Source organism: Glandiceps talaboti, chromosome 1 (genome assembly GCF_964340395.1).
Source record: "Glandiceps talaboti chromosome 1, keGlaTala1.1, whole genome shotgun sequence".
Classification (NCBI taxonomy): Eukaryota; Metazoa; Hemichordata; class Enteropneusta; family Spengelidae; genus Glandiceps; species Glandiceps talaboti.
Window position 1 is genome coordinate 14,864,514 of NC_135549.1, and position 22,557 is coordinate 14,887,070.

Below are 22,557 nucleotides of genomic sequence, written 5' to 3' on the forward strand. Positions count from 1 at the left end.
AAACAGTGGGGTTGAAATGTCGATACATTTTAATGGGAAAAGAATTGTGATGTATTCTGGGTATGAAATGAACAGCAATTTTGGTGCATTATTTGGGAAACACACACATCACTGCCTTAAGAAGGGCATTTTTTCTTTATTAATTTGGCAGTTAATTGGAAAGTAATCTTGGCATGAAACAATTTACAGTGTTGTAGTATTGGGTATTTGCTGACAAGGTTATAAATTTTCCCCGACACTAAATTACACGATCACCACATTGTTTCTACTTTGTTGAACTTGATTACAAAATGTGTCATTCAATTGCTAGAATATATTCTTATAACGGACTGATGAACTGTAAGTGATTGTTACCATGGAGATGATGATGTTGTAATTTCCTGCAATATCGCAAATCTCTTTGGCCGACATTTTGTCTTGCAAATCAACACAATTACTTGAATTAGGTACAGAGTAAGCAATACAGTAGGGACTGTATGCAGGAATACAGGATTAAATCCAGGTACTTAGGAATCAGCAGATTGAAAAACATATCAAGGAAAGTATACCTCGAGTCTTGGAAATTTCTGACGAATGTTAGAGGGGTACAAGCTAAAGTTTCTCAGTTTTCTTTACTCAGGGGCTTTACACAAAATACCTACATTGAATAACACTTAGCAGGTAAGCTAATGCATGCCTTCAGTGACATTAAGAATCATTTTCTGGCATTGTTAGCACAGTTGGTAGTGTGAAAGCTGTTTTCTTGACATTTTCAATGTATACTAAATTATGCCTTTAAGTTATTGATATATTAGTCTTGAATATCAGGTATAAGTTAAAAAAAGTGAGTAATTGTCAGTATGCTTCAGTGAGGAGGCTCCAAGAAGTAAGTTTTAGTATGCAGAAATTTTACCTCCCAAAACGCATAAAGTCAGCCTATGTCTTTTAAACCAGCATGACAATAAACATAAAATATATACTTCACTGTCCCAACAACAAAAAAACACTTTCAGAATGTTATGTGTTGCTATTAAATCATTTCCCATGTATTTGCTAATTTTCTTGAAAGACGTCATGACATGCTGTTGTGATATATCATTATGTGCATGAGTGTAACCTAAATCTCAACCATTCATTATCTGCATTGGTTCAAAGTTACAACTTACTGTGAAATACTAAATTTATTTTCACTGTTTTCGCTGGTGCGGTTTTCTACAAAATTAAAATCCCTTGAAAATGCTGTTTACTCATAGTTACCATGCAAACCTTTCCTAAATCAGTCAAAATTAGGTCCAGGAAAAACAACCGATTTGACTATTCAGTGAAAATAAAAACCTTTGAAAAGATAATATTTGACAGTATATGTATACAAAATATCTCAATTTTATTCTTGTCAGTGGGCAGCTGTTTTACCGTATTTCAATTCACAACTACTTCAAATGAAACAAGAGAAAAAATTTCTTGGACATAATAGCTGATTATAAATATGCCCATCAATAAATCGGGGGAAAAAATACAGAAATGCTGTCATGTGAAAGAGAGAGAGATAAACCAACTTGCTAATACACTTCACTAAATAAACCTATACACATCAAACATTTACTTGTCTACGACATTGAAATTCACAGTTTGTTTTCTCATCAGTTTTTCAATGCTTTTAATTTCTACTCCATTCCGTTAGTTCATTACGTTCTACACTAGACATTTATGCCTTATAGTAGACTGGGTGTCTCAGATTGTATCTTCGTACTGAATGACTTTGATTTTCCCGTTCTCCTACTCTAATTACGTCTATTCATTTGTATGTATCATTAGCTGCAATCAAGGAGACACTGTCTGTTTTATCAAGTAGTTTTCCATTGCTTACAAATGAACCTTCCTCCGTTCTACGTCATTGCTTTCCACTATGACGACGACGACGACCACACTGTCCTTCCGCAATACTCTACTATGTCTCTCTCTCTTTATAATATGGTTCAAAAATAACTAATACTTGCCAATTTTCTGACGCCACCATAAAAAGCAGTTGTAAGAGAACTTTGTACTTCAAAATCAAAGACCTCTTGTTATTTTAAAATTAGTTGTTTTGTCAACGATTGCAAATGAATGAGCAGAGTTCTTATCTCATGCTGGCTGTCCTTTCTGGTCATTCACATTTAGGGTAACCCCCTCATTTTTTATGGATGGATGGATGGAACTATTTTAGAAAAAGGGGTGATAAGCTAAGAAATGATGGGTCACCTTCATCAGTATGCCATCTTCTGTGCCTATCAATGCAAAGGTATGGCTTTCATAGACTGTGACCAGCACTGATGTGAATACACTTCCGTTACCCGCATACAATAGATAGTCTTTGGATGCCAGTGCAACATGGACTTCAATCGGGTGCAGTTCTCCTGTTCCGCAAAAATCATCCTCAATTGTTCTTGGCTGAAAGACAATAGAAATATATAAGACTTGATTATGAAATATTTAGACATTTGACAAAACTGTGAAGTCCACTTTGAAATTAAACAGAACTTACTAAATGATAATACCACTGCTAAACACAAAATATCAAAACAGAATCCACAAGAAAGCTAGGCGACATCAAATAAAATTAATATACTTCTGAAATTGGTTATCCTGAAAGAAACTTGTAAGTACAACTTTAAAATGTGGATACATCTTTATTTTCTTGTTATGTCCATTTTGAAAATGTTATCATTTACAATGAAATATGGAGAATGATGGCACAAATTAATGGACATTTAGGTAACTTTTTCCTCTGAGTATATCTGATTTTAGTAGTTTATGACAGTCACTCAAAGCTGATAAAACCCAGTTGTCTCATTTCATTATGTGTTCTCAAACTCCCAAAAGCATCAAATGCTGTCATAAAATAAATCAATCACAAGTAGGAGAAAATAGTGATGAAAATTTGTAACATATAGGTTTCCTTGGTCGGAGTCTATAAAACATTAACGACTGCCTTTAAAAACCTGTGATAAATCCAGCCATGAATAACACATAACAGACTTGTTTTCTTGAATTATTTTCACACACACACACACTATGATTTCATTCCTATTATGTTACATTATGTCATCACATCAATATTTTTCATACATACATACACTCATAAAAATAGTACAATAGATACATTATGATTGACATTTGATTCCATTTGAATATACTTATACTTATAGCTTGTACAACTCTCCATAGACATTTCAAGTGACATCCATAAATTTTAGGACATGCTTGGATGTAGGTGTAATTAACGAGTGGATTACCAGAGATGAACGTCTGGGGAATTCTTGGTTCATTGGACCTTTACTCATCATGTTGTCACAGCCAAAAAAAGATCAGTCTCATTTCCACTTGACAAAAAAGTCGTGCCAGAATATAAAATGTATGTATCATACCAAAATGAGTTTCTTCTTTCAACCATAAACATCTTTTTTTTACTGTGTGAATTACCTTGAATAGTCATCATTATTTGCTTTAATCATGTCAAAAATAACATCAGAATATTATATTGAATAAACATCCTTCAGCGGAAATAACCTTGTTTTAATATTCACTGTGTTAGTGCTCCCTGGGGTCTGAACTACACTGATCTTTTCAAATTAGGCAAATGGCAAGGTGTTGAGGTCAAAACAAATGAAATGAGACAAGTTTATGACATTAATTGTGTCAAAGTGGTTTATAGCTGAGAGTTTGTAAAACTAATTAAATCAGTTTTATAGCATCCCATTTTAAAGAATAGCTTTCCTAAATATTGTGAAGTATACAATGTATGTAATGGTGAAATGCAATGACAGTATAATCTGACGCAGGAATAGTCTTGATTCTTCTAGGTTATTTTCTTTCTTTCATGGTTTTTGTTTTTTCATCCATTTTCATTCATTCTTGTTATTTTACATGGTGTGGTTATGACTGTCGACCTTACATAAACATCAAAATATGCAAATGACTGAGTAACATGTGCATTTTACATATGTGTCACTGTGTGTGGTGGAGGGGGGAGGGGTGTGTGGAGGGGTGCTTCAGTAGGTAAATATCTCCCCGAGTTCACAGTACATTTTACTAAATTCCCTGTTACATTTACAGGAAACAAAACAAATGATAACAGACTCCCTAACTCTATACGGATTATAAAACTTTGGCAAAAAAACCAAAAAAACAACAACAACCAAAAAAACATTCAAAAACATCCAAAAGAACTTACTAATTACATATATTATATGTTTTATGTTATTTTGCCAGTCTTGAAAATTATATATTGAATTCTTTGCACGAGGAAACAAATTGCCTCTGGTATTTTCTAGGTTCATTGAGTTTCAAATGTTACAGATGAACAATAAAGATGCATTCAGGATATGTAACCAAGATGCCATCATTATCACTCTCTATGAAACCAAACCTGAGATCCTTCCGATTCTTTTCATCAATCTGTTTCCTAATACTTTTCACAAAACAGACTCTACACTGTGTGTGTATGTGTGTGTGTGTGTGTGTGTGTGTGTGTGTGTGTGTGTGTGTGTGTGTGTGTGTGTGTGTGTGTGTGTGTGTGGGTGTGTGTGTGTGTGTGACAGTAAGAGACAACCAGGCAAGTTACCTCGGATAACACTACAGAAAATCAAACCACGGATTTAGAATTTTATCCTGCAATCACACAAATTTCCTTTCATTTCCTGTATAAGTATTAGAACAAGGTAACTGTTTGTCGGTTTCCTAAAGTGATTATGACCTGTAATGAGACACAGTCAAGCTGATACAAATAAATCCCATTAAAACTGTTAACATGCACTGCAAATGCTGAATGAAATAACAGTAGATGTCACATCAACATTTCTTTAGATATGGTAACTGTTACATTTCCTTTCATTTCCTATCTAGGTATGACAACATGGTAGCCAGTTCTCTCCTCTCCCAAACTATTTACTATGTATGTCAACCATGCAAATCCCCTCCCCTCCCACTACCACCACCGCTGCCACCAAAGAAGCTGATTCAACCACTTTCACTAAATTGTTAAATGCAGTGAATGAAATAATAGTACAAGTCACATCAACATTTCTTACAGTACATACTGTTACTTTTATCCTTTAATTTTCCATCCAGGTACAACACAGTGACTAATCTTGGTGTCATTATCTCAAGGACTACACCAAGATGTCAAGGACTATCTTGTAACACCAAGACAAGTCTCTGAGCTAATCCAGCTATGATAATATTGGCAGCCATTTACCTGCTTCCCAAAATATAAACATGTATAAAAACCATGACAAATAACCCCCCCCCCCTTTTTTTTAAGACAGAAGCTCATAACCATTCCATTAAATTGTGAAACAAGGTAGCTATTTACCTACTTCCTACAGTATTTACACATGTACATGTATGAAAACAAAATACAACAGAGGCCGATCTCACTAAACTCTAAAGTGCCGTATCAATAATATAACCACTGAATGTGTTGAACAAACATTAAAAAAAATTTCAGTTAACCGTTACATCTTTAAAATCATCACTCTCCTGAGCACATGGGTGAATAAATATCAAACCTACTGGTAATCAGTAAATTTGACATGAAACTATGTATCAGTGTACTGACTATCATGTAATATGGAATATCTCAAAATATTGAGAGTATAAAATGACAGAAACGGTCAACTGCAAATCTTCCTCATGGTTTGTACAGCTGTTTAGCATGACATCCCAAACAAGTTTATACACAAATATGCATGCAATCATAAAGGGTGAAATCAATTGACATGGAGTAAAAAAACACACTGGGCTACATCTACATGTACTGAAAAAATCAATAAAATTGACTGATTCAATCTACACGTATGTGCTTTCTATGGGAATTCTATAGCTTGTTTGATGCCACACTGGACTGTATACACTAGACACAGTTTACATGACCAAACAGAGATAACACTGTACCCAACTTGCCATCATCATAAATCCATATATGGATGTAATGCATTTTACAGGAAATACTGATTTTATCAGAGTAGCATGATATTATTATGCTTGTGTTGCTGTGACCTTGCAGACCAAACTTTGGTTATGAGATAAATAAAAAAAAGTGGGAATTTATTGCATACACATGCAAATGTACAAAGATACCATGTACCTACGCTTAAAATAGAGAATAGAGGACTCAATGACAGATATCACATACAATTGAATATAAAATAAAGTAAAATGATAAATAATTTAATAAAATAAAGTGGTTTTCTTTATTCATTTTTTGAGTTCACTGTATTCATAAAAAGCAAAAAACAAAACCAAAACGAGTGTTGAATTCACAAACAGAATCAATTTGCAGTGAGAGTTGAAATACTCTAGATGACTGACAAAGATCAACTATTTACTGCTAAGCTGTCTGCAGAGTGATGGTGATTGCGTCTAGATTGAGAAGTGGCTGACATACACTCTCAATGAGCAGTCTTTATATGTATGTATATATATATACCACTACAAACAGTATCACTACAGCTTACTAGAGTATAAGAGTTCATCTCATGAAGTCAAGATTCTCATGAAAGTGAAAACAGCACTTCAAAAAGAAACAACCCCACAGTTGGACGTACATGTACACTATTTATCTTGATTTGAGTCTCATCTTCATTTTAAAATTTTGGGCAGTTCGATTATGTAGCTAGTTTTAGATTCCATATGGGGCTCATTACAGATGAATGTCAGAAGCTGTGGAAAAATTATCCCCTACTGAGTCTCCACATAGCACAGTTTATATCCCAAGAGAGTGATATCCATACATCAATGTAACCGGCAGATTACCAGCCCACTTGCTGTAGGAACTGGTTTTTTTATTGCCGTACATGTTCACCGAGCTCGTTGTTTTTCACTAATTGCTGCAATCATCTTATTACCAGCTACAAGAAATCAATATTTATTGGTTTCGGTGATGTTATGTAGGTTTTTTACAAATCTACTCAAATTGTTTTCTTACCTAATGTAGACTTATACATGTACTTGTAATTGACATGGTCATAATTGTCTGTCATTGCGTAGATTCAATCACTACTTAATGGGTCAAACAACAAACGAAATGAATAACAAATCATACTTATCTCTAATTAGTATCTAGTTGAAAACTTTTCAAGCAAGTGACTGAGAACAGATTATTGTCAGTACAAAACTCAGAGTCCGTGAACAATTATTTTCTTAAAAAACAAGATATATACACCTCCTTTTCAACTCCTTACGCTCACCTCTATCTAAATCATTTAAACTCGTATTTGTTTTATTCTTGTTTGAGATTCACTGGGACTTTGATCAAGAAATGTAACAGTCCTGCTTGCAGAGAGTATGGCACTCGATTCTGACAATGTCCCTACACATGGAGAAAGGTGAGGGACATATTGAGAATCAAGTCCTGATTTTGTCTGCAAGCAGGACTAGAATTGTGATAAACCAAGTCTACATATTTTACGAAGTTTTGCAATAAAATACACAATTAGCATAATTTCAACTTTTTCTGAAAGGCTCTTCAAAAAACTTAAAATAGATAACATTACTTGGAGAAGTAGAAAACATGAAAAAAATTCAGGAAGTATATTTCAAAAGTGATACTGGTTCACTGAGATATGGCATTTATGAAAAATCAGCTACATCCATCACAGCTTTTAAATATATGTTAATAACCCATTAAAACTTGACATGTCTTGTATATTTCACATATGACATTGTCTGCCGATCTGTTTCCACTCCTTATATTTTTACAGATGCAAATACAACGACATCAGTGTCCAAATTTGACTGACCTTTGATGCTACTAATGTTGATTCTGAAACATTAAGATGGATAGGGGTCGCAGGATGACGCAGTCAACTTTATGACTTTAATACACTTAATGATAAATTCACGTCACTGGTTGACTTTTACCGCATCTAAGCAGACTAAAACTGAGAGGATTCTAGCGTGCGACATTAAATTTATAGCATTTTGCATGTTGTCCACCACTGCACATTCACTTTACAATAACTGCATGGCCTCAGGAACTAATATTTTCACTTCCACACAAAAAAATATTCTGAAAATATCATCGTATTTACTTTTGGTTCTGGTTTTTGATGTCTTTACTTCTACTCTAAATCTACTTAAAAACCATATTCAGTTGGAGAGTAGTTACAGGCCTGTAAAAGGGAAATCTTGCCCACAAACTTATCTCGTCAGTTTTACATCAGCGGTTTACAGCCTGTAAAGCAACTACTATATTTTAGCAAACTACAACGGGATTATATCGCTGGTCATAACTTTACACCACTGAGTTATCTTCTACTCAATTTTTAACACCATTGCTCGAAACGCTGTCCTTAACGCACACTTATCAATTTTTCATGTAAAGAAACACTAGTGTCAACACTCTAATCTATAAATATCACCCAGTTTTATATCAGGACACAAAATAAAACAATTAAGAGACATAGAATATTCAATAAAAGTCTTCATTTGTCTTTAGATTTATTTAACTATCAGTGTTTGTGCCAAAGAACCGTTGAAATCACATCAGAGTGAATCATTTAATATGTTATAAAAGTATCAAGTGAATGGTAACAAATACGAGATAGAAATTCCATATTCTGTTCAGATTTATTTAACTATGAGCGTCCGTGTCAAAGAACCGTTGAAATCAAATCGAAGTGAATCATTTAATATGTTATAAAAGTATCAAGTGAATGGTAACAAATATGAGTGGGAAATTCAAGATTCTCTTCAGATTTATTTAACTTACATATAAGCGTTAGCATTAACAAAGCGTTGAAATTGAGAGAGAATCACGTCACATCATAAAAAGTATTGAGTGAGTAGTAACAATTACTAGTGAGAAAGTCAAAATTCTCTTCAGATTTGTTCAACTATGAGCATTTGCATTGAAATTACATGAATCATTTCATATCATATCATATCATATCATATCATATAAAACATTGCCAATAGCATTGTAGCACAACTGTAGAGTTTGAGCGCTAACTGGTGATGTAATTTTCAGACAGTTTGATTGGTAGGACATAATGTCTTGGCAGATTGATTCATACCTGTCCCTGTTGCTATCGGTTGTTACTAAGGGTGTTTCCATGGTAGCCTTAAACATTTGTGTTTAAATTTAAATGCTTGAAACATTAGTGTTATATTTAAATAGCAAATAGCACTGCTGGTATTTGGCTTTCGCTGTGGTCTCACTTGCTTGGTATATGTATATCCAAATATATGTGTCATTTTTAAAAATTGTTTATCCACTTGCCTGTCCATCATCCCTGTCATTATCTTTACCATACACACTGTAATTTGACTGTTGCCATGTGCATGGTCTTTCTGAAAGGTACATTTGCATAATCATACTTTCTGAATGTTTATTAATTTGCCTACCCAAAAATGTTATTATCTTTGAAAATATACTAGTAGCTGTTGCTATGGCCATGGTCATGGTTGCTAGGGCCAGTTGAACCATATGTCTTAGACATCTGCAGATTGACATTTCTAGAAATGTCCCTACCAAATTTAAGCTCCTCCTACTTAGCAATTTTTGATTTGATGTACATACATACATACATACATACATACATACATACATACATACATACATACATACATACACACATACATACATGTACATACATACATACATGTACATACATACATACATACATGTACATACATACATACATACATACATGTACATACATACATACATACATACATACATACATACATACATACATACATACATGTACATACATACATGTACATACATACATACATACATACATACATACATGTACATACATACATACATACATACATACATACATACATACATACATACATACATACATACATACATACATACATACACACACACACACACACACACACACATACATACATACATACATGCATGCATACATACATACATACATACACACACACACACACACACACACATTTTCTGCTTATATTACAGTTCTGCTAATAAAAGTATTAAGTGAGTGGTAACAAATATGAGAAAGAAATTCAAGAGTCCGATAACAAAATTAGAACGTATGGGTTCAAAAGATACATTTTTCTTTCCTTAATCATGAGTTTAAATCAAGCTGTTGAAAGGGACAATAGTTATCTTCTCAATTTCACAGCTCTTTAAATGATTTTGGTGACATTATATACAGGTTGTTTGCCGCTTGTGGCCACTATCAAAATTATGAATACCTATCAAATTCTATCTATCACAGTATTATTATAGAGGCATGAATATGTAGTAAGTAGCTGTGATAGGTTTGCTCCTCAACCACATGTATGGTTTGATTGGTTTACCCCTCAACAACATGTATGGTTTGACTGGTTTAAGTAATAGATAGTCAACGAGTTTCTTTTTTTTTCTTTTTTTTTTTTTTTTGGGGGGGGGGGGGGGTTAAGTGCCAATAACCCTACCGAACGAGTTGTCTATCTTACTTATACTACGGCGTGATTGGTTCAAACAGATCTTTTTCAAAATTTTGTGTAATTTGTAGCATGCAAATTGAGTGCTGAGCGTAATATAGGTCACATCCCTAAGAAAGAGTGGGTTATGACTCCATATAACCAACTGAAATCAAGGCCTCTGATTGGCCAAGTCGGTCTAGCCGTAGTATAATGTACGGTTTGACTGGTTTGCTCCTCAGCCACATGTACAGTTTGACTGGTTTGCTCCTCAGCCACATGTACAGTTTGACTGGTTTGCTCCTCAGTCACATGTACAGTTTGACTGGTTTGCTCCTCAGTCACATGTACAGTTTGACTGGTTTGCTCCTCAGCCACATGTACAGTTTGACTGGTTTGCTCCTCAGTCACATGTACAGTTTGACTGGTTTGCTCCTCAGTCACATGTACAGTTTGACTGGTTTGCTCCTCAGCCACATGTACAGTTTGACTGGTTTGCTCCTCAGTCACATGTACAGTTTGACTGGTTTGCTCCTCAGTCACATGTACAGTTTGACTGGTTTGCTCCTCAGTCACATGTACAGTTTGACTGGTTTGCTCCTCAAGCACAACATATGAAATGATGATACTCAGTTAGACGTGTATAGACTGTCTTTTTGTCTTTACGACCAACTTATTACTCTAGCGTTCCAGCTTTCTTTTATCAAATTTAAATTTTACATTAATCAATGTCATACATATATTTTTAAATGTTTTCTTTTTGGGGGGTATGTCGATTGCTATTTTTTTTTTTTAGTCTATTAGTTGTTATAACCAATTTTATCATTCTGTAAGTTATTATTTGCGTTTGATGTTGGTGTACTATGTCGTTGAAATTCCATTCATGGGAAATGATACCGATGTAAAGTTTCATGAATCTCGTATGTCATAAGTATACACGTACTCTTTACTGGGAGTGGTCTGTTATCTGCTGGGGGGGGGGGGGGGGTTTGCTTACTTTAGGAGAAACTATACATATAGGGTAGCCTGGAATCATTCCAAGAGATGCAGTTTATTATCTTTTTTTGCATAATAAATAATATGGATGCCATGTAAGGATTGCAGTATATCCTTGCCGAAAAATTCATTTAATTTGAAATAAACGTTTGGTCTGAAAAAGCAAATCCAAAAACAAGTTAGTGAACCAGTCATGTGTTCACAACATACTTTTTCAATTATCTTGAGCAGGTTTTACCCTTTCTACTAAGTAATGATTTATTTCTACCAGAAATGATGCCATAACCTAAATTTAACATTTCATAAATAAGTTTGTACACTTTGATCTCTAATACTGGAGATTAGATTCAGTTGTAAGAACACAGCTTATTGTGTCATGGTACCCATTAGTCATGGAAATGAGAACCAGCTTGTACACCGAAGTACTTATGGATTATTATATGTATCATTTCCCACCATTTTATCATTGCATCTTGAGAGTTCATTTAAGCAACCTTTTATATCAGAAAGTTTGCTGCTGGTAAAACCGTTCTACCAGCAACTTAACTATTTATTTTTCCTTCTTCAAAGTTGTGTGGATCCTTCATTGGTTTGAGTATTATATCCCACAATAGAGCTCCCGCATGCATGAAAGTCAGTCAAAATACGAGGGCCGTATCTGGGGACCGTGCCAAGTCCTCAATAGCTAATTTGAATAAGGTCATTGATGTTGAGTGAATTGTGTTAATGGGGAGATTGTTCCAGATACTTATAATTGTTGAGGGAAAGAATGAGGTATAAATCTGTTCTTGCACATGAGAATAGTGCTTTAATCAGGGTGTCCTCTTGTTTGTGTCAATGTCTAGTTATGTATGTATGTATGTATGTATGTATGTATGTATGTGTGTGTGTGTGTGTGTGTATGTATGTATGTATGTATGTATGTATGTATGTATGTGTGTGTGTGTGTATGTATGTATGTATGTGTGTGTATGTATGTATATATGTATGTATGTATGTATGTATGTATGTATGTATGTATGTATGTATGTATGTATGTATGTATGTATGTATGTATGTATGTATGTAAGTGTGTGTGTATGTATGTCTGTACGTACGTACGTACGTACGTACGTACGTACGTACGTGTGTATGTGTGTGTGTATGTATGTATGTATGTATGTATGTATGTATGTATGTATGTATGTATGTATGTATGTATGTATGTATGTATGTATGTATGTATGTATGTAGAAAGAAATGCATATAGAACTAATAAATCAGTCCGTATAAATAGCTGTTAAATCCGACGTTTCGAATAAATATTCTTTTTCAAAGGAAAATCGGCGAGATACAAAAATGTTAGGTTAAAACCTGAACATTTCTGAAAATAATGGAACAAAACCGTGCGTGATATATAAACGGTTATACGTGGGAAAAGTTCTAATATTCGCACGCACCAAATAGAACCCACTAGTACATGTATGTACATGTATGTATGTATTGTATGTATGTATAACTACTTCCAAAGTACAAAAAGCACACTGTAGTTTGACCAACTATAACTATCACTTATCAGAACAAACTTCCCGCATGAATCTCATTGAAAATGGTCACAAACTACCGGTACTAGCCCTGAAATCAGAACTTTTGTATTACCCCAAATCAAATGATGTATCTGATGTCAAAACAGAGTAAACATCAAATTGTGTGAAAGGCTACAGTCAAACAGTTCTCAACGTCTGGGCTAGCTGAAACAATGTTTGGCTATTTTTTGTTAATAGCAGGATGTAAACACACATTTTGTAATCAACAAGATTTCCTTGGGCCATATTCAAGGGTTTTTTTCCACCAAAGTCAGACTCATTAATAAAAGCAAACAGGAAACATCTCTCCTACCACAATTCTAGATTCTTGGTAATGTATCCTGACCTAATCAAGTGCAAATCTAACCTCCAGACTATATTGTTAACGAGAATGACTTACCTTATCGTTCTCAGACTCAGAGTCAGAGAAAAATCGATCCTAATGTGGCAGGCATATATTAAATGACAAAGATTTACAAATTACATTTTTTTTTAGGTATTAAAATAGAAACTATTACTGATTCATCGGCAAATTAGGCAACCATCAGAGTGGTTTAAAATTGATATCACAGATAACACAAACACACAAATGGTATTTATGGTTTCTATATAAACATCCACATACAAGGCAGGTTATTACATGCAATAACGACAACTTATAAAAATATGTCAGTTTCTAATATATTGCGGTATGTAGAATGTGAGCGGTGCAGATGCAATCTATTAAAGAAGAGATTATCTGATGACACTGAAGAGAGATAGGGCAGAATACGACATGCAGCTTGTATTTAATTGCAATGCATATAAGACAATGTGTATTAGTTTCAGTAGCTGGTAGCTGAACTAGAAACTGTAATTGTACATTTCAGTTTGACAGTTATGTGTCTTGTACTAAAAGGTTTCTTGTCCAATTAAAATTGTTCTGTATCTAGACCATTCAGTTTTACCAGCATGCATGTAGTAGCATGTTTGTTTAAATCTGAACTTTCAGTTTCTATTCATATTCAGGAAACTGACCAGTCAAGGATAAAACTACAAACGTATCTTGTACTAATAGACTAAAAACTGGTTTCGATATAAAACAGTTTCTGTACCTAGTAGTTTATATTTAGATATGACATGTCCTTCACACAGAACCAGTCTTCTGACTATAAAGGGTTGCATGACATATCATATCTTACTAACTGATCTACACTGTATATACTAGCAAGTTACATTTGTATCATACTGAAAAAAACAGCAAATTTGGCTGTCGATTTCTTTACTTTGTTCTGACTTTTTAAAACTATGTAAATGTTAGTGTGAACTCAAAACTATAATTGATGATAATATTAGCTACAGTAGACTGCAACTATGGTTGTAGTTCTTATCAGTGAAAGCTATGTATCATGTAGTTCCATCTCCATTTGACAGAATCATGAAGTGGGATTTTGCCTAGGAATTTGATGTGTATTGCTAATTGTACAACGGACACATGTAACTTATTTCACAGAGTAAAACAGATAGGTTATGTGTGTGTGTGTGTGTGTGTGTGTGTGTGTGTGTGTGTGTGTGTGTGTGTGTGTGTGTGTGTACGTACGTATGTACGTATGTATGTGTGTACGTACGTACGTACGTACGTACGTACGTACGTATGTACATTCGTATGTACGTATGTATGTATGTATGTATGTATGTATGTATGTATGTATGTATGTATGTATGCATGTGTGTGTGTGTGGGTATGTATGTAGTGTGTGTATGTATGTATGTATGTATGTATGTATGTATGTATGTATGTGTGTGTGTGTGTGTGTGTGTGTGTGGGTATGTATGTAGTGTGTGTATGTATGTATGTGTGTGTATGTGTGTGTGTGTGTGTGTGTGTGTGTGTGTATGTGTGTGTGTGTGTGTGTGTGTGTCTGTCTATCTGTCTATTAGACAAGTTTCTTACATAAGGCTTGTCACTACAACCATGGACACAATGTAACTTGGAGGGGTTGTAACTTGGAGGGGGTAGAGGGCTGGAGATACTTCTCATCAGGAGGACAAGATAACAGCCATGCACATAATGTCACTACTTTTGCAATGTGTGGGGAATGAGCTGTGTCAACAAAATGGCCATGCAGATTATTAAAGTAAAACTTCAAATAACTTATAGCGCATGAAATTTATACATTGACTCTCTCACATGAGTTGAGCAAGTCCACATTTCAAAGGAACGCATTATACATGTCACGTAATTACTGCACATAGCCATGTTTCAAAGTACAACATTACATGTTACACTTTGTAACAATGCTACGAGCTGCTACATAGCCATGTTTCAAAGTAAAACATTACACATGATCATGTACTTACATTAATGCTATAAGACACTACTTATAAGTGTATTTACATTGACTATGCTACAAGACACATACAACATGTACATACTCCATAGCCATCACAGTTTCAAGCAAAACCATTACACGTTACATTAACAATGCTAGGAGACACTATACATAGATATGTTTCACATATTATACATTATTATGTGTACTTACATTGACTATACTACAAGACCAGTTATTGGAGAAAAACCGCAGTCCTTGGAAACCGTTACCATAAAAGCAGTCCTGAATACCACTGGTGAATTTTTTAGTAATCTTCTTCAAGGTAAACATACAGAGAGCTGAATTATTGGATGGTTTATTGGTGTTGCCGTCACTCTGAGAGAACACTACAAACAGGACATCATCATTGGCACCAACTCTTAAAGATTCCGCTAAGTCTTCTCCCACTTTACTGACATATGCTGCTTGTGCTAAGTTGTAGTCGTAGATGGAGTCTCTATCTGTACACCTCAATGGTAACTCTGTATAGGAAAAGTAACCTGTACAAAAGAAAGAGAGAAAACACAAAACATAGTGGTTATCAGTGATAAAACTATTTTAAAACTTTTTGTCAGTTTGAATTCTTTAAGTCTGTCACCATACACAATAATATGTCAAAATTACTAAAACATTTTTTTTAAGTGAATCACAGTGTTTTCCAGGACTTGGTCCATGTTGTTTCACATTGGTTGTTTTTTAGGTAGAAAAACATAGTGAAGTTGTCAAAAGTCCATAATAAATGCAATAGAATAATATAATATATTATATGTTTTCAAACATTTTGATAACAATGCAAATAAAATACATTTGTAACTGAACAACTGGAGAGTATTATTAGAATTAGTACATAACATCAAATATAGAGACTTGTGCCAAAAATTACAACAAAAAAAACATTCAACTATATACTCCAGTTTACACAAAAAATTCATAATCACAGAATAAGCAAATTAATGTTCAGGGTGCTAAAGAGTTTGAATCTGATTTTCTGCATATTTCTAAGGGGTCTCTTTTTGATGCTTTATTAGATTAAGGCCAGCTTTGATTGAAATAGAAACCAACACAATAGTTTGTTAAACATGGTCTGTCAGTTTATAAAACAAATCAGTTTATCACACATGCCAATAAATAGAAATTTTATGATTATTAACTGAATTCCACTGCACTGTGATAATTGTGACTATATTGCAGCAATTTCAGAGTAAATAATCACAATTATATGGATGTGACATTTGTTATAAAGCTAATATTCTTAGTGGTTGTATATTAATATTGCCCTCATCAATCATATGGTGGTAATTTATATCCACAAATACAAAGCTATTCTAGGTCCTGAATCATTTCAATCAAGTATTTTTAAATACCAGGAAAACAGAGTTGAGACACGTTCAGTTCATTGCTGTTTTGTTCTGTGGTGTGTGGTGTGGTGTGTGTGTGTGTGTGTGTGTGTGTGTGTGTGTGTGTGTGTGTGTGTGTGTGTGAATGTGAATGTGTCTGCACACTATATATGTACGTGTGTCTGTGTATGTGTCTGTGGGAGAGGGGGTCAGAACCATTAAAAATTCATATGTGCACGAGTATTATGGGTAGAAATGTCATGAAAATACAAATCTTGTAAATAATCATAACACAGTGCAGAATATATACATGTACATCAAAAACAGAACAAAATGTATGATTTGACATCACAGTGTTGATTTAAGTCATTGATTATTGGTGTGATTTCAGCTGCAGTCTAATATAGATTAAATCTTGTCTTGATTTTAGATGTGATTCGAAGCGATACAAAGTAGTGTATTGTGGTGTGTTAAAAATTTGCATATGTTCCCTTTTCAGAAGCTTCATTTTTTTCTCTTTGCAACTTTCCCTATTTTTTCAGTGTTGATGCATTACTCATATAGTTCTCATGTCCCTCAGCTCATGCAGCTTGGGAGTACTTCCCGCTCAAATTGATTCAGTTAGCCACACCCCAAACCAGTTACCAATATGAGTATGTTTCAAATGATATAATTATGTGTAAATTGCATGTAAAGCCAAAGCTCAAAGGTTAATATTCAAATATGATTTCTGCCATCTGTGTTCATCACATGCTCATTTACATAATGACTTCATTTGAATAAGTCGGAGATACAAGAGCTATTACAGTAACACATCAGTGCCATTTACAGGCCAGTGGAAATGAAATCAAATTATCAATGTTATACCTAACATGGCAAGATTTAAAGGGTGGTGGTGGTGGGGGGAGGGGATGGGTTAATGGGTACTAAATGACACATTCACATTTTGAGTTTTCTTCCAGAGTCATTACAGCATTATGTAGTTCACACAAATCCTTTGATATTATGAAAATAACACAGTACATTTGCATATAGATCAAAGTGTTAGTACTCATAGTAGGCCATCATAACATTCCAGTGAACCATTATAACATTAACAATTCCTTGGGGAATCTTAGATTGCTAAAATTTTAACACAAACTGTATTGGAAATTAACATAGGGAATTTAATCTTAAACCATGATCACCATGACACCCTTTGAAACGAAACTGTATCAAGGTACGGTTATTCAAATAACCCATAAATTTTAGAACTCAATTGACTGGGGAGTTCTAAAAGAATGGTTTGGAATTCTAGACCATGCTGAAAACACCACAATGATGACTATATATATGGTTATAAAGCATACCATGGTTTTATATTGAGATGACGTACATTGTGTATTCAACAGCTATCACAGTCACAGCTGTAACAACTCGTAATATTTAGTCCCCAATATCCTCTGAAAACACACATCCAACAGCAGTAAAGATTACGTTTTTTGTTTTTTTGCATTTTATTTTTCCCAGTTTTTTTTTTAACTACTTGGTGTGTGTGTGTGTGTGTGTGTGTGTGTGTGTCTATATATATATATATATATATATGTAATATATAATATAATATTATGAATCAGAGAAAATTAACTAAATTAACTAGTACATAAAATTAAACATAATATGAAGTGATGATATTTACACCTATATATATTGTATATTGTCACCATTTTACAAACTAAATAAAAGTCAGCAATAATTATACTACATTTGTATATTTGCCACTTTCGAAAATGACATTTAAAAAAATTGTTAGGTGATTACAATTACAAGTTAACATTTGAGAAAAATATAACTAAATAAGCAAACTGCTAATAAAGATGATAACGTCCTCATCATACTGACACTTCAATGTCAACATATGACACACAGTTTTGTACACAGTATGTTCATCACAATGCTAAATGGCAACAAACTCTTTCTATATTATTCTAGTAACCTGACCAGCACATCCTAACATTTTCAATATGGTTTAGTATTTCTTTGGAAAATATTTTCAACCTACAATTTGAATGTTCCTTACAGATATAATTCCTCTTTTTAATGATCGTTTTCACAAAATGGGTAAAGTTTGAAATTTTTGTTTTTCAACTAAGTACCTGCACGAGTAACTAACTATTAAACTCACTCACTCACTAAATAACCACCTAACCAACTAAGTAACTAAGTATGCAAGTAAGTAACTACCTTAAACTATTAAGTAACTAAGGAACTAACCAACTAAGTAAGTAACTAACTAACTAATTTACAATAAACTTACAATGTAAGTAGCTAACTTAGTAACTACGTAAGTGACTAAGTAACTAAGTAACTAAGTAACTAACTAACTACATCACACTAACTAACTAACTAACCAATAGTTTATAATGTTTTTTACAAGAATCAAAATAGTTGGTTGATATAATATATTATCAAACTACTTTATCACAACATTTGTTTTTTCATCAATCATGAATAGCCTGCATGAATGCCCTCCAGTTCTACAGTTGACATGAAATGTCTTGCAGTATAAACTATAGTGGTTCTGGGCTCTGACATCAAATGCAACAGTATCGAAATTTGTGTCACCACTTCCAACTAATGTGTGGATATTTACCAGCTACATATCTCTTACAATGAAAATATTAATTGTTTATTGTAACATTATCAACCGGACAAGGTTACCTACTTATACCAAAAGACATCATGTTTCAACACTTTATCCCCGAATCTATGCGGTTGAATAAACACTTAGCCGTCAAACAGTTGTGAAAAGAAGAGTGGAAAAACAGAACACATTGACAGAATAGGCATAACTAGAAAGCCGTGGATGTAGTGATGTATTAAAAACTGGATGTCTGCAAATGCTTTCAAGCAACATCCACTCTCACTGAAGTATGTATCAAATGTGCCTTATGAGATGCCATGAAGGCTTTTTACGACCATCTCTGAATTCCCAGATGGATTGGCGGAATTTTATAGCACATTAAGAGGCTGGCTTCAACAATCTGATACATGGTACATGAAGCTCTTTTCTGTAAGCAGCTCCTTCCCATCGCTGTTCTAGCTGTCGAGAAGCTACAACTCAAGTCATACGGAAAATCTTCACCATCAAGGCTTGACAGAAACAGCAAGATGAGAGGATACGATACATTCTAATAGATTTCAGTGAAACACTGCAGGGAACTGTCACATGTATCAACAAGCAATTTTTAAGACAGACTTTGGTTGACTTTAATTTAATCAAATAAGGGTCAACTCAGGTCACATCACAGAGAATTAACAAATTGTCTACGTATTCCATGAGGGCACAATGACGATGATCTCAATATGAATAGTTCTGATTTTATCACTAGCTCCAAGCGAAACACTTTATCATGACAAAATTTCAACCAAACAAGGCTAATTAACTATATGAAGCTAACTTAATTTATTTTGTCAAATAGTTGATAAGGTTAATTTAATTTCGGCAAGGTTGACTTTTAAAAAATGAAAGAGTAAAATTATATGAGAAATTCCCTAGAGCAGTCGGTGACACTGTGATAAAATTTAATTAAAAGCCTTGAGAATATCACACAAACAAGTTGAATAACTGCAAATTTGAAGATATTATGACACAATTTTGAAAAAAATCGGTAAACTTCTGTGATTTAGTGTGTCAGGGTTAGGATTGAGATTGCGTGATAATTTTTATTTCCTGCACGTTTCACACATACATGCATACAAGAGAGAATACCCTGTGGAAGATGGCAAAGCAATGTTCATAATGCAAACACACTACGTGTTAGATTCAAAGGATGAATTCCCTTACTACTACTACTAACACATGATGTCCCTTCTTCCATTGACCTTTATTTAATTTGAAATGTGTGCCTGTGTGCACCTAGGAACTATCACACTACTTTGTCACTGGATAATAAAAAACGATCAATATTTGTGAGATGGATAATATGATGCTTGTCTCCAGCTGTAACTACACACATCAAATAATAGATAACTGCAGAAGATTTCACATGAAATACTCCATTTTAGCATTCATTTTCAGTTCATACCTAATTTACATAAACCCACCATATTATCTTCACAATCTATCTACCGACATTATACAATATCTATGCAATCTCAAGTCTCTCAGAAATGTGGACCCCTGCAGTCAATAAATTAATCATTCTATAATAAAATAAATATGGAAAGATAAATTTTACATTTCAGTGAGAAATTTGGAAATCAAGAAACGTATACAAGATTATTTTTCTCTTAAAATTCTCCCATAAAATGTTGAGATTTTTACAATCTCTAACATGAAAGATTTGTCAGCTATCTTCACACTACAAACAGGTAGAATAATCAAATCATTTGATTATTTCTGAATCAGTGTGCAATTCACATTTTACATGTAACTCCATTTCTGATATATCTTTATCAATGTCTAGCCCGTCTATGTTGCTGATCTGTGACTCTGCTATACTCATGATAGTGAATGAGTGTTGCGGCATCACAGAACCAGCAACACAGACAGGCTAGCACTCGGGCCATCGTCCCTCACTATCAGTATGCGATTATAATAGCATTGCTCCAGATCGGAGTGTGGCGACAACTTTAGTTTTAGATAAAACATAGCAAAAAAGGAGCAAGCGACTGTACGACAGTCTAGTCGTAGCCAGAGACTTGGCTATCTGACATACATGTACAGTACTGGTTCATTGTTCAGGTGAATGATACTGTCAAACAAGATAGCCAAGTCTATGGTCAAGTCAAGGCTACCCAACGGTAATCTTTTCACTTTACAATATTGCAAAATACATTTACCGGTATTAATGCCATAGCTTGCTGCCAGAATGGTGTATTTTTATGGAATCTTGTATCAGTAATTTGAAGAGATAGTAGTGTGGGTGTAGAGATAATCTTTTACACTCACAGTTACTATCTCTTCAAATAACTGATTCAAGTCTCCATAAAAGTATACCACTCTGGCAAACTACGAATGACATCAACATATTTTGCGATATTATCCTGCACTCAGTGACACATGGATGGTCAGCACAGAACTCTTAACTAATACATTAGTTACATGGTCACTACTGATAATTAACAAATGGTTCATTGACCCAATTACTCTGCTCTAGAAAAAAAAGACATAAACCACAGAATTTTTTTTTTTACTTCCGAAGCAAGGAACACCTTTTGAAGCTCCTAGTTGCGTAGACATGGAAAATATCATCTTGGGTCTGGTGGCCATGTTCACATAAAATGAAGAAGGCTTGGCACCCTACTTTGTTTAGAGAAAGCTCTGTATTTTTTTAGCCTGAAAGATCCAGGCATTCCTTCTGCTTACATATTTAGAGAAGTTTAGATGTGCATATTTATGTGTGGTTCTATACGTGTAGCGTCTTAGCCTTGTGAGTCAAAGTAACTCACGCATTCCGCATCAGACGATATGTCAACATGGCAGTCTACACGTAACTATAAATATGCGTTAAGTTTTTGCCATTTTTCTTCAATTAAATGTTGCATTTTTTTATATCAAAGTTCGGAAGCATAACTGTAAACTAATTAATTAGTTTTTCGTTTGGTAGCTGTGGGAAAAATAGCAAAAATACCGACAAATTTAGAAAGGAAAGTCATGTGTTTGGCCTGCTGGACAGAAGGTGTCAACGCGTGTGTGCACATTCCAATGTTTTTCATGTTTGTGTTTAGAACGTGTAACTACACACAACTTTGCACGTGTCATTATGTGCACACCTGAACGATAATGCTCCCGTAGGTGTATACATTCTATTCTTTTTTTTAGAGGCATGTTTAGTTCCACCCATTGTGGAAACCACAGCCTCTTTTATAGCACCGTCCAAAACACACCCTGTCTCATTACTTCGCAATGTC

The 22,557-nt window shown here is 34.2% G+C and overlaps 1 protein-coding gene across 2 annotated transcripts in view; it reads right to left on the reverse strand.

The window, feature by feature from the left end:
* Positions 1 to 22,557, reverse strand: part of LOC144435155 (hepatocyte growth factor receptor-like) — a 58,037-nt gene that overhangs the window by 22,567 nt on the left and 12,913 nt on the right. The window contains exons 3-4 of one of the 2 annotated variants that reach the window (XM_078123757.1): positions 15,500 to 15,828; positions 2,221 to 2,409 (exon numbers count right to left, since the gene is read on the reverse strand). In XM_078123757.1, the coding sequence (XP_077979883.1) occupies positions 2,221 to 2,409; positions 15,500 to 15,828 (518 nt within the window). Of the gene's footprint in view, positions 1 to 2,220; positions 2,410 to 15,481; positions 15,829 to 22,557 lie in introns of both variants that reach the window. The other variant, XM_078123833.1, reaches the window with a different exon arrangement.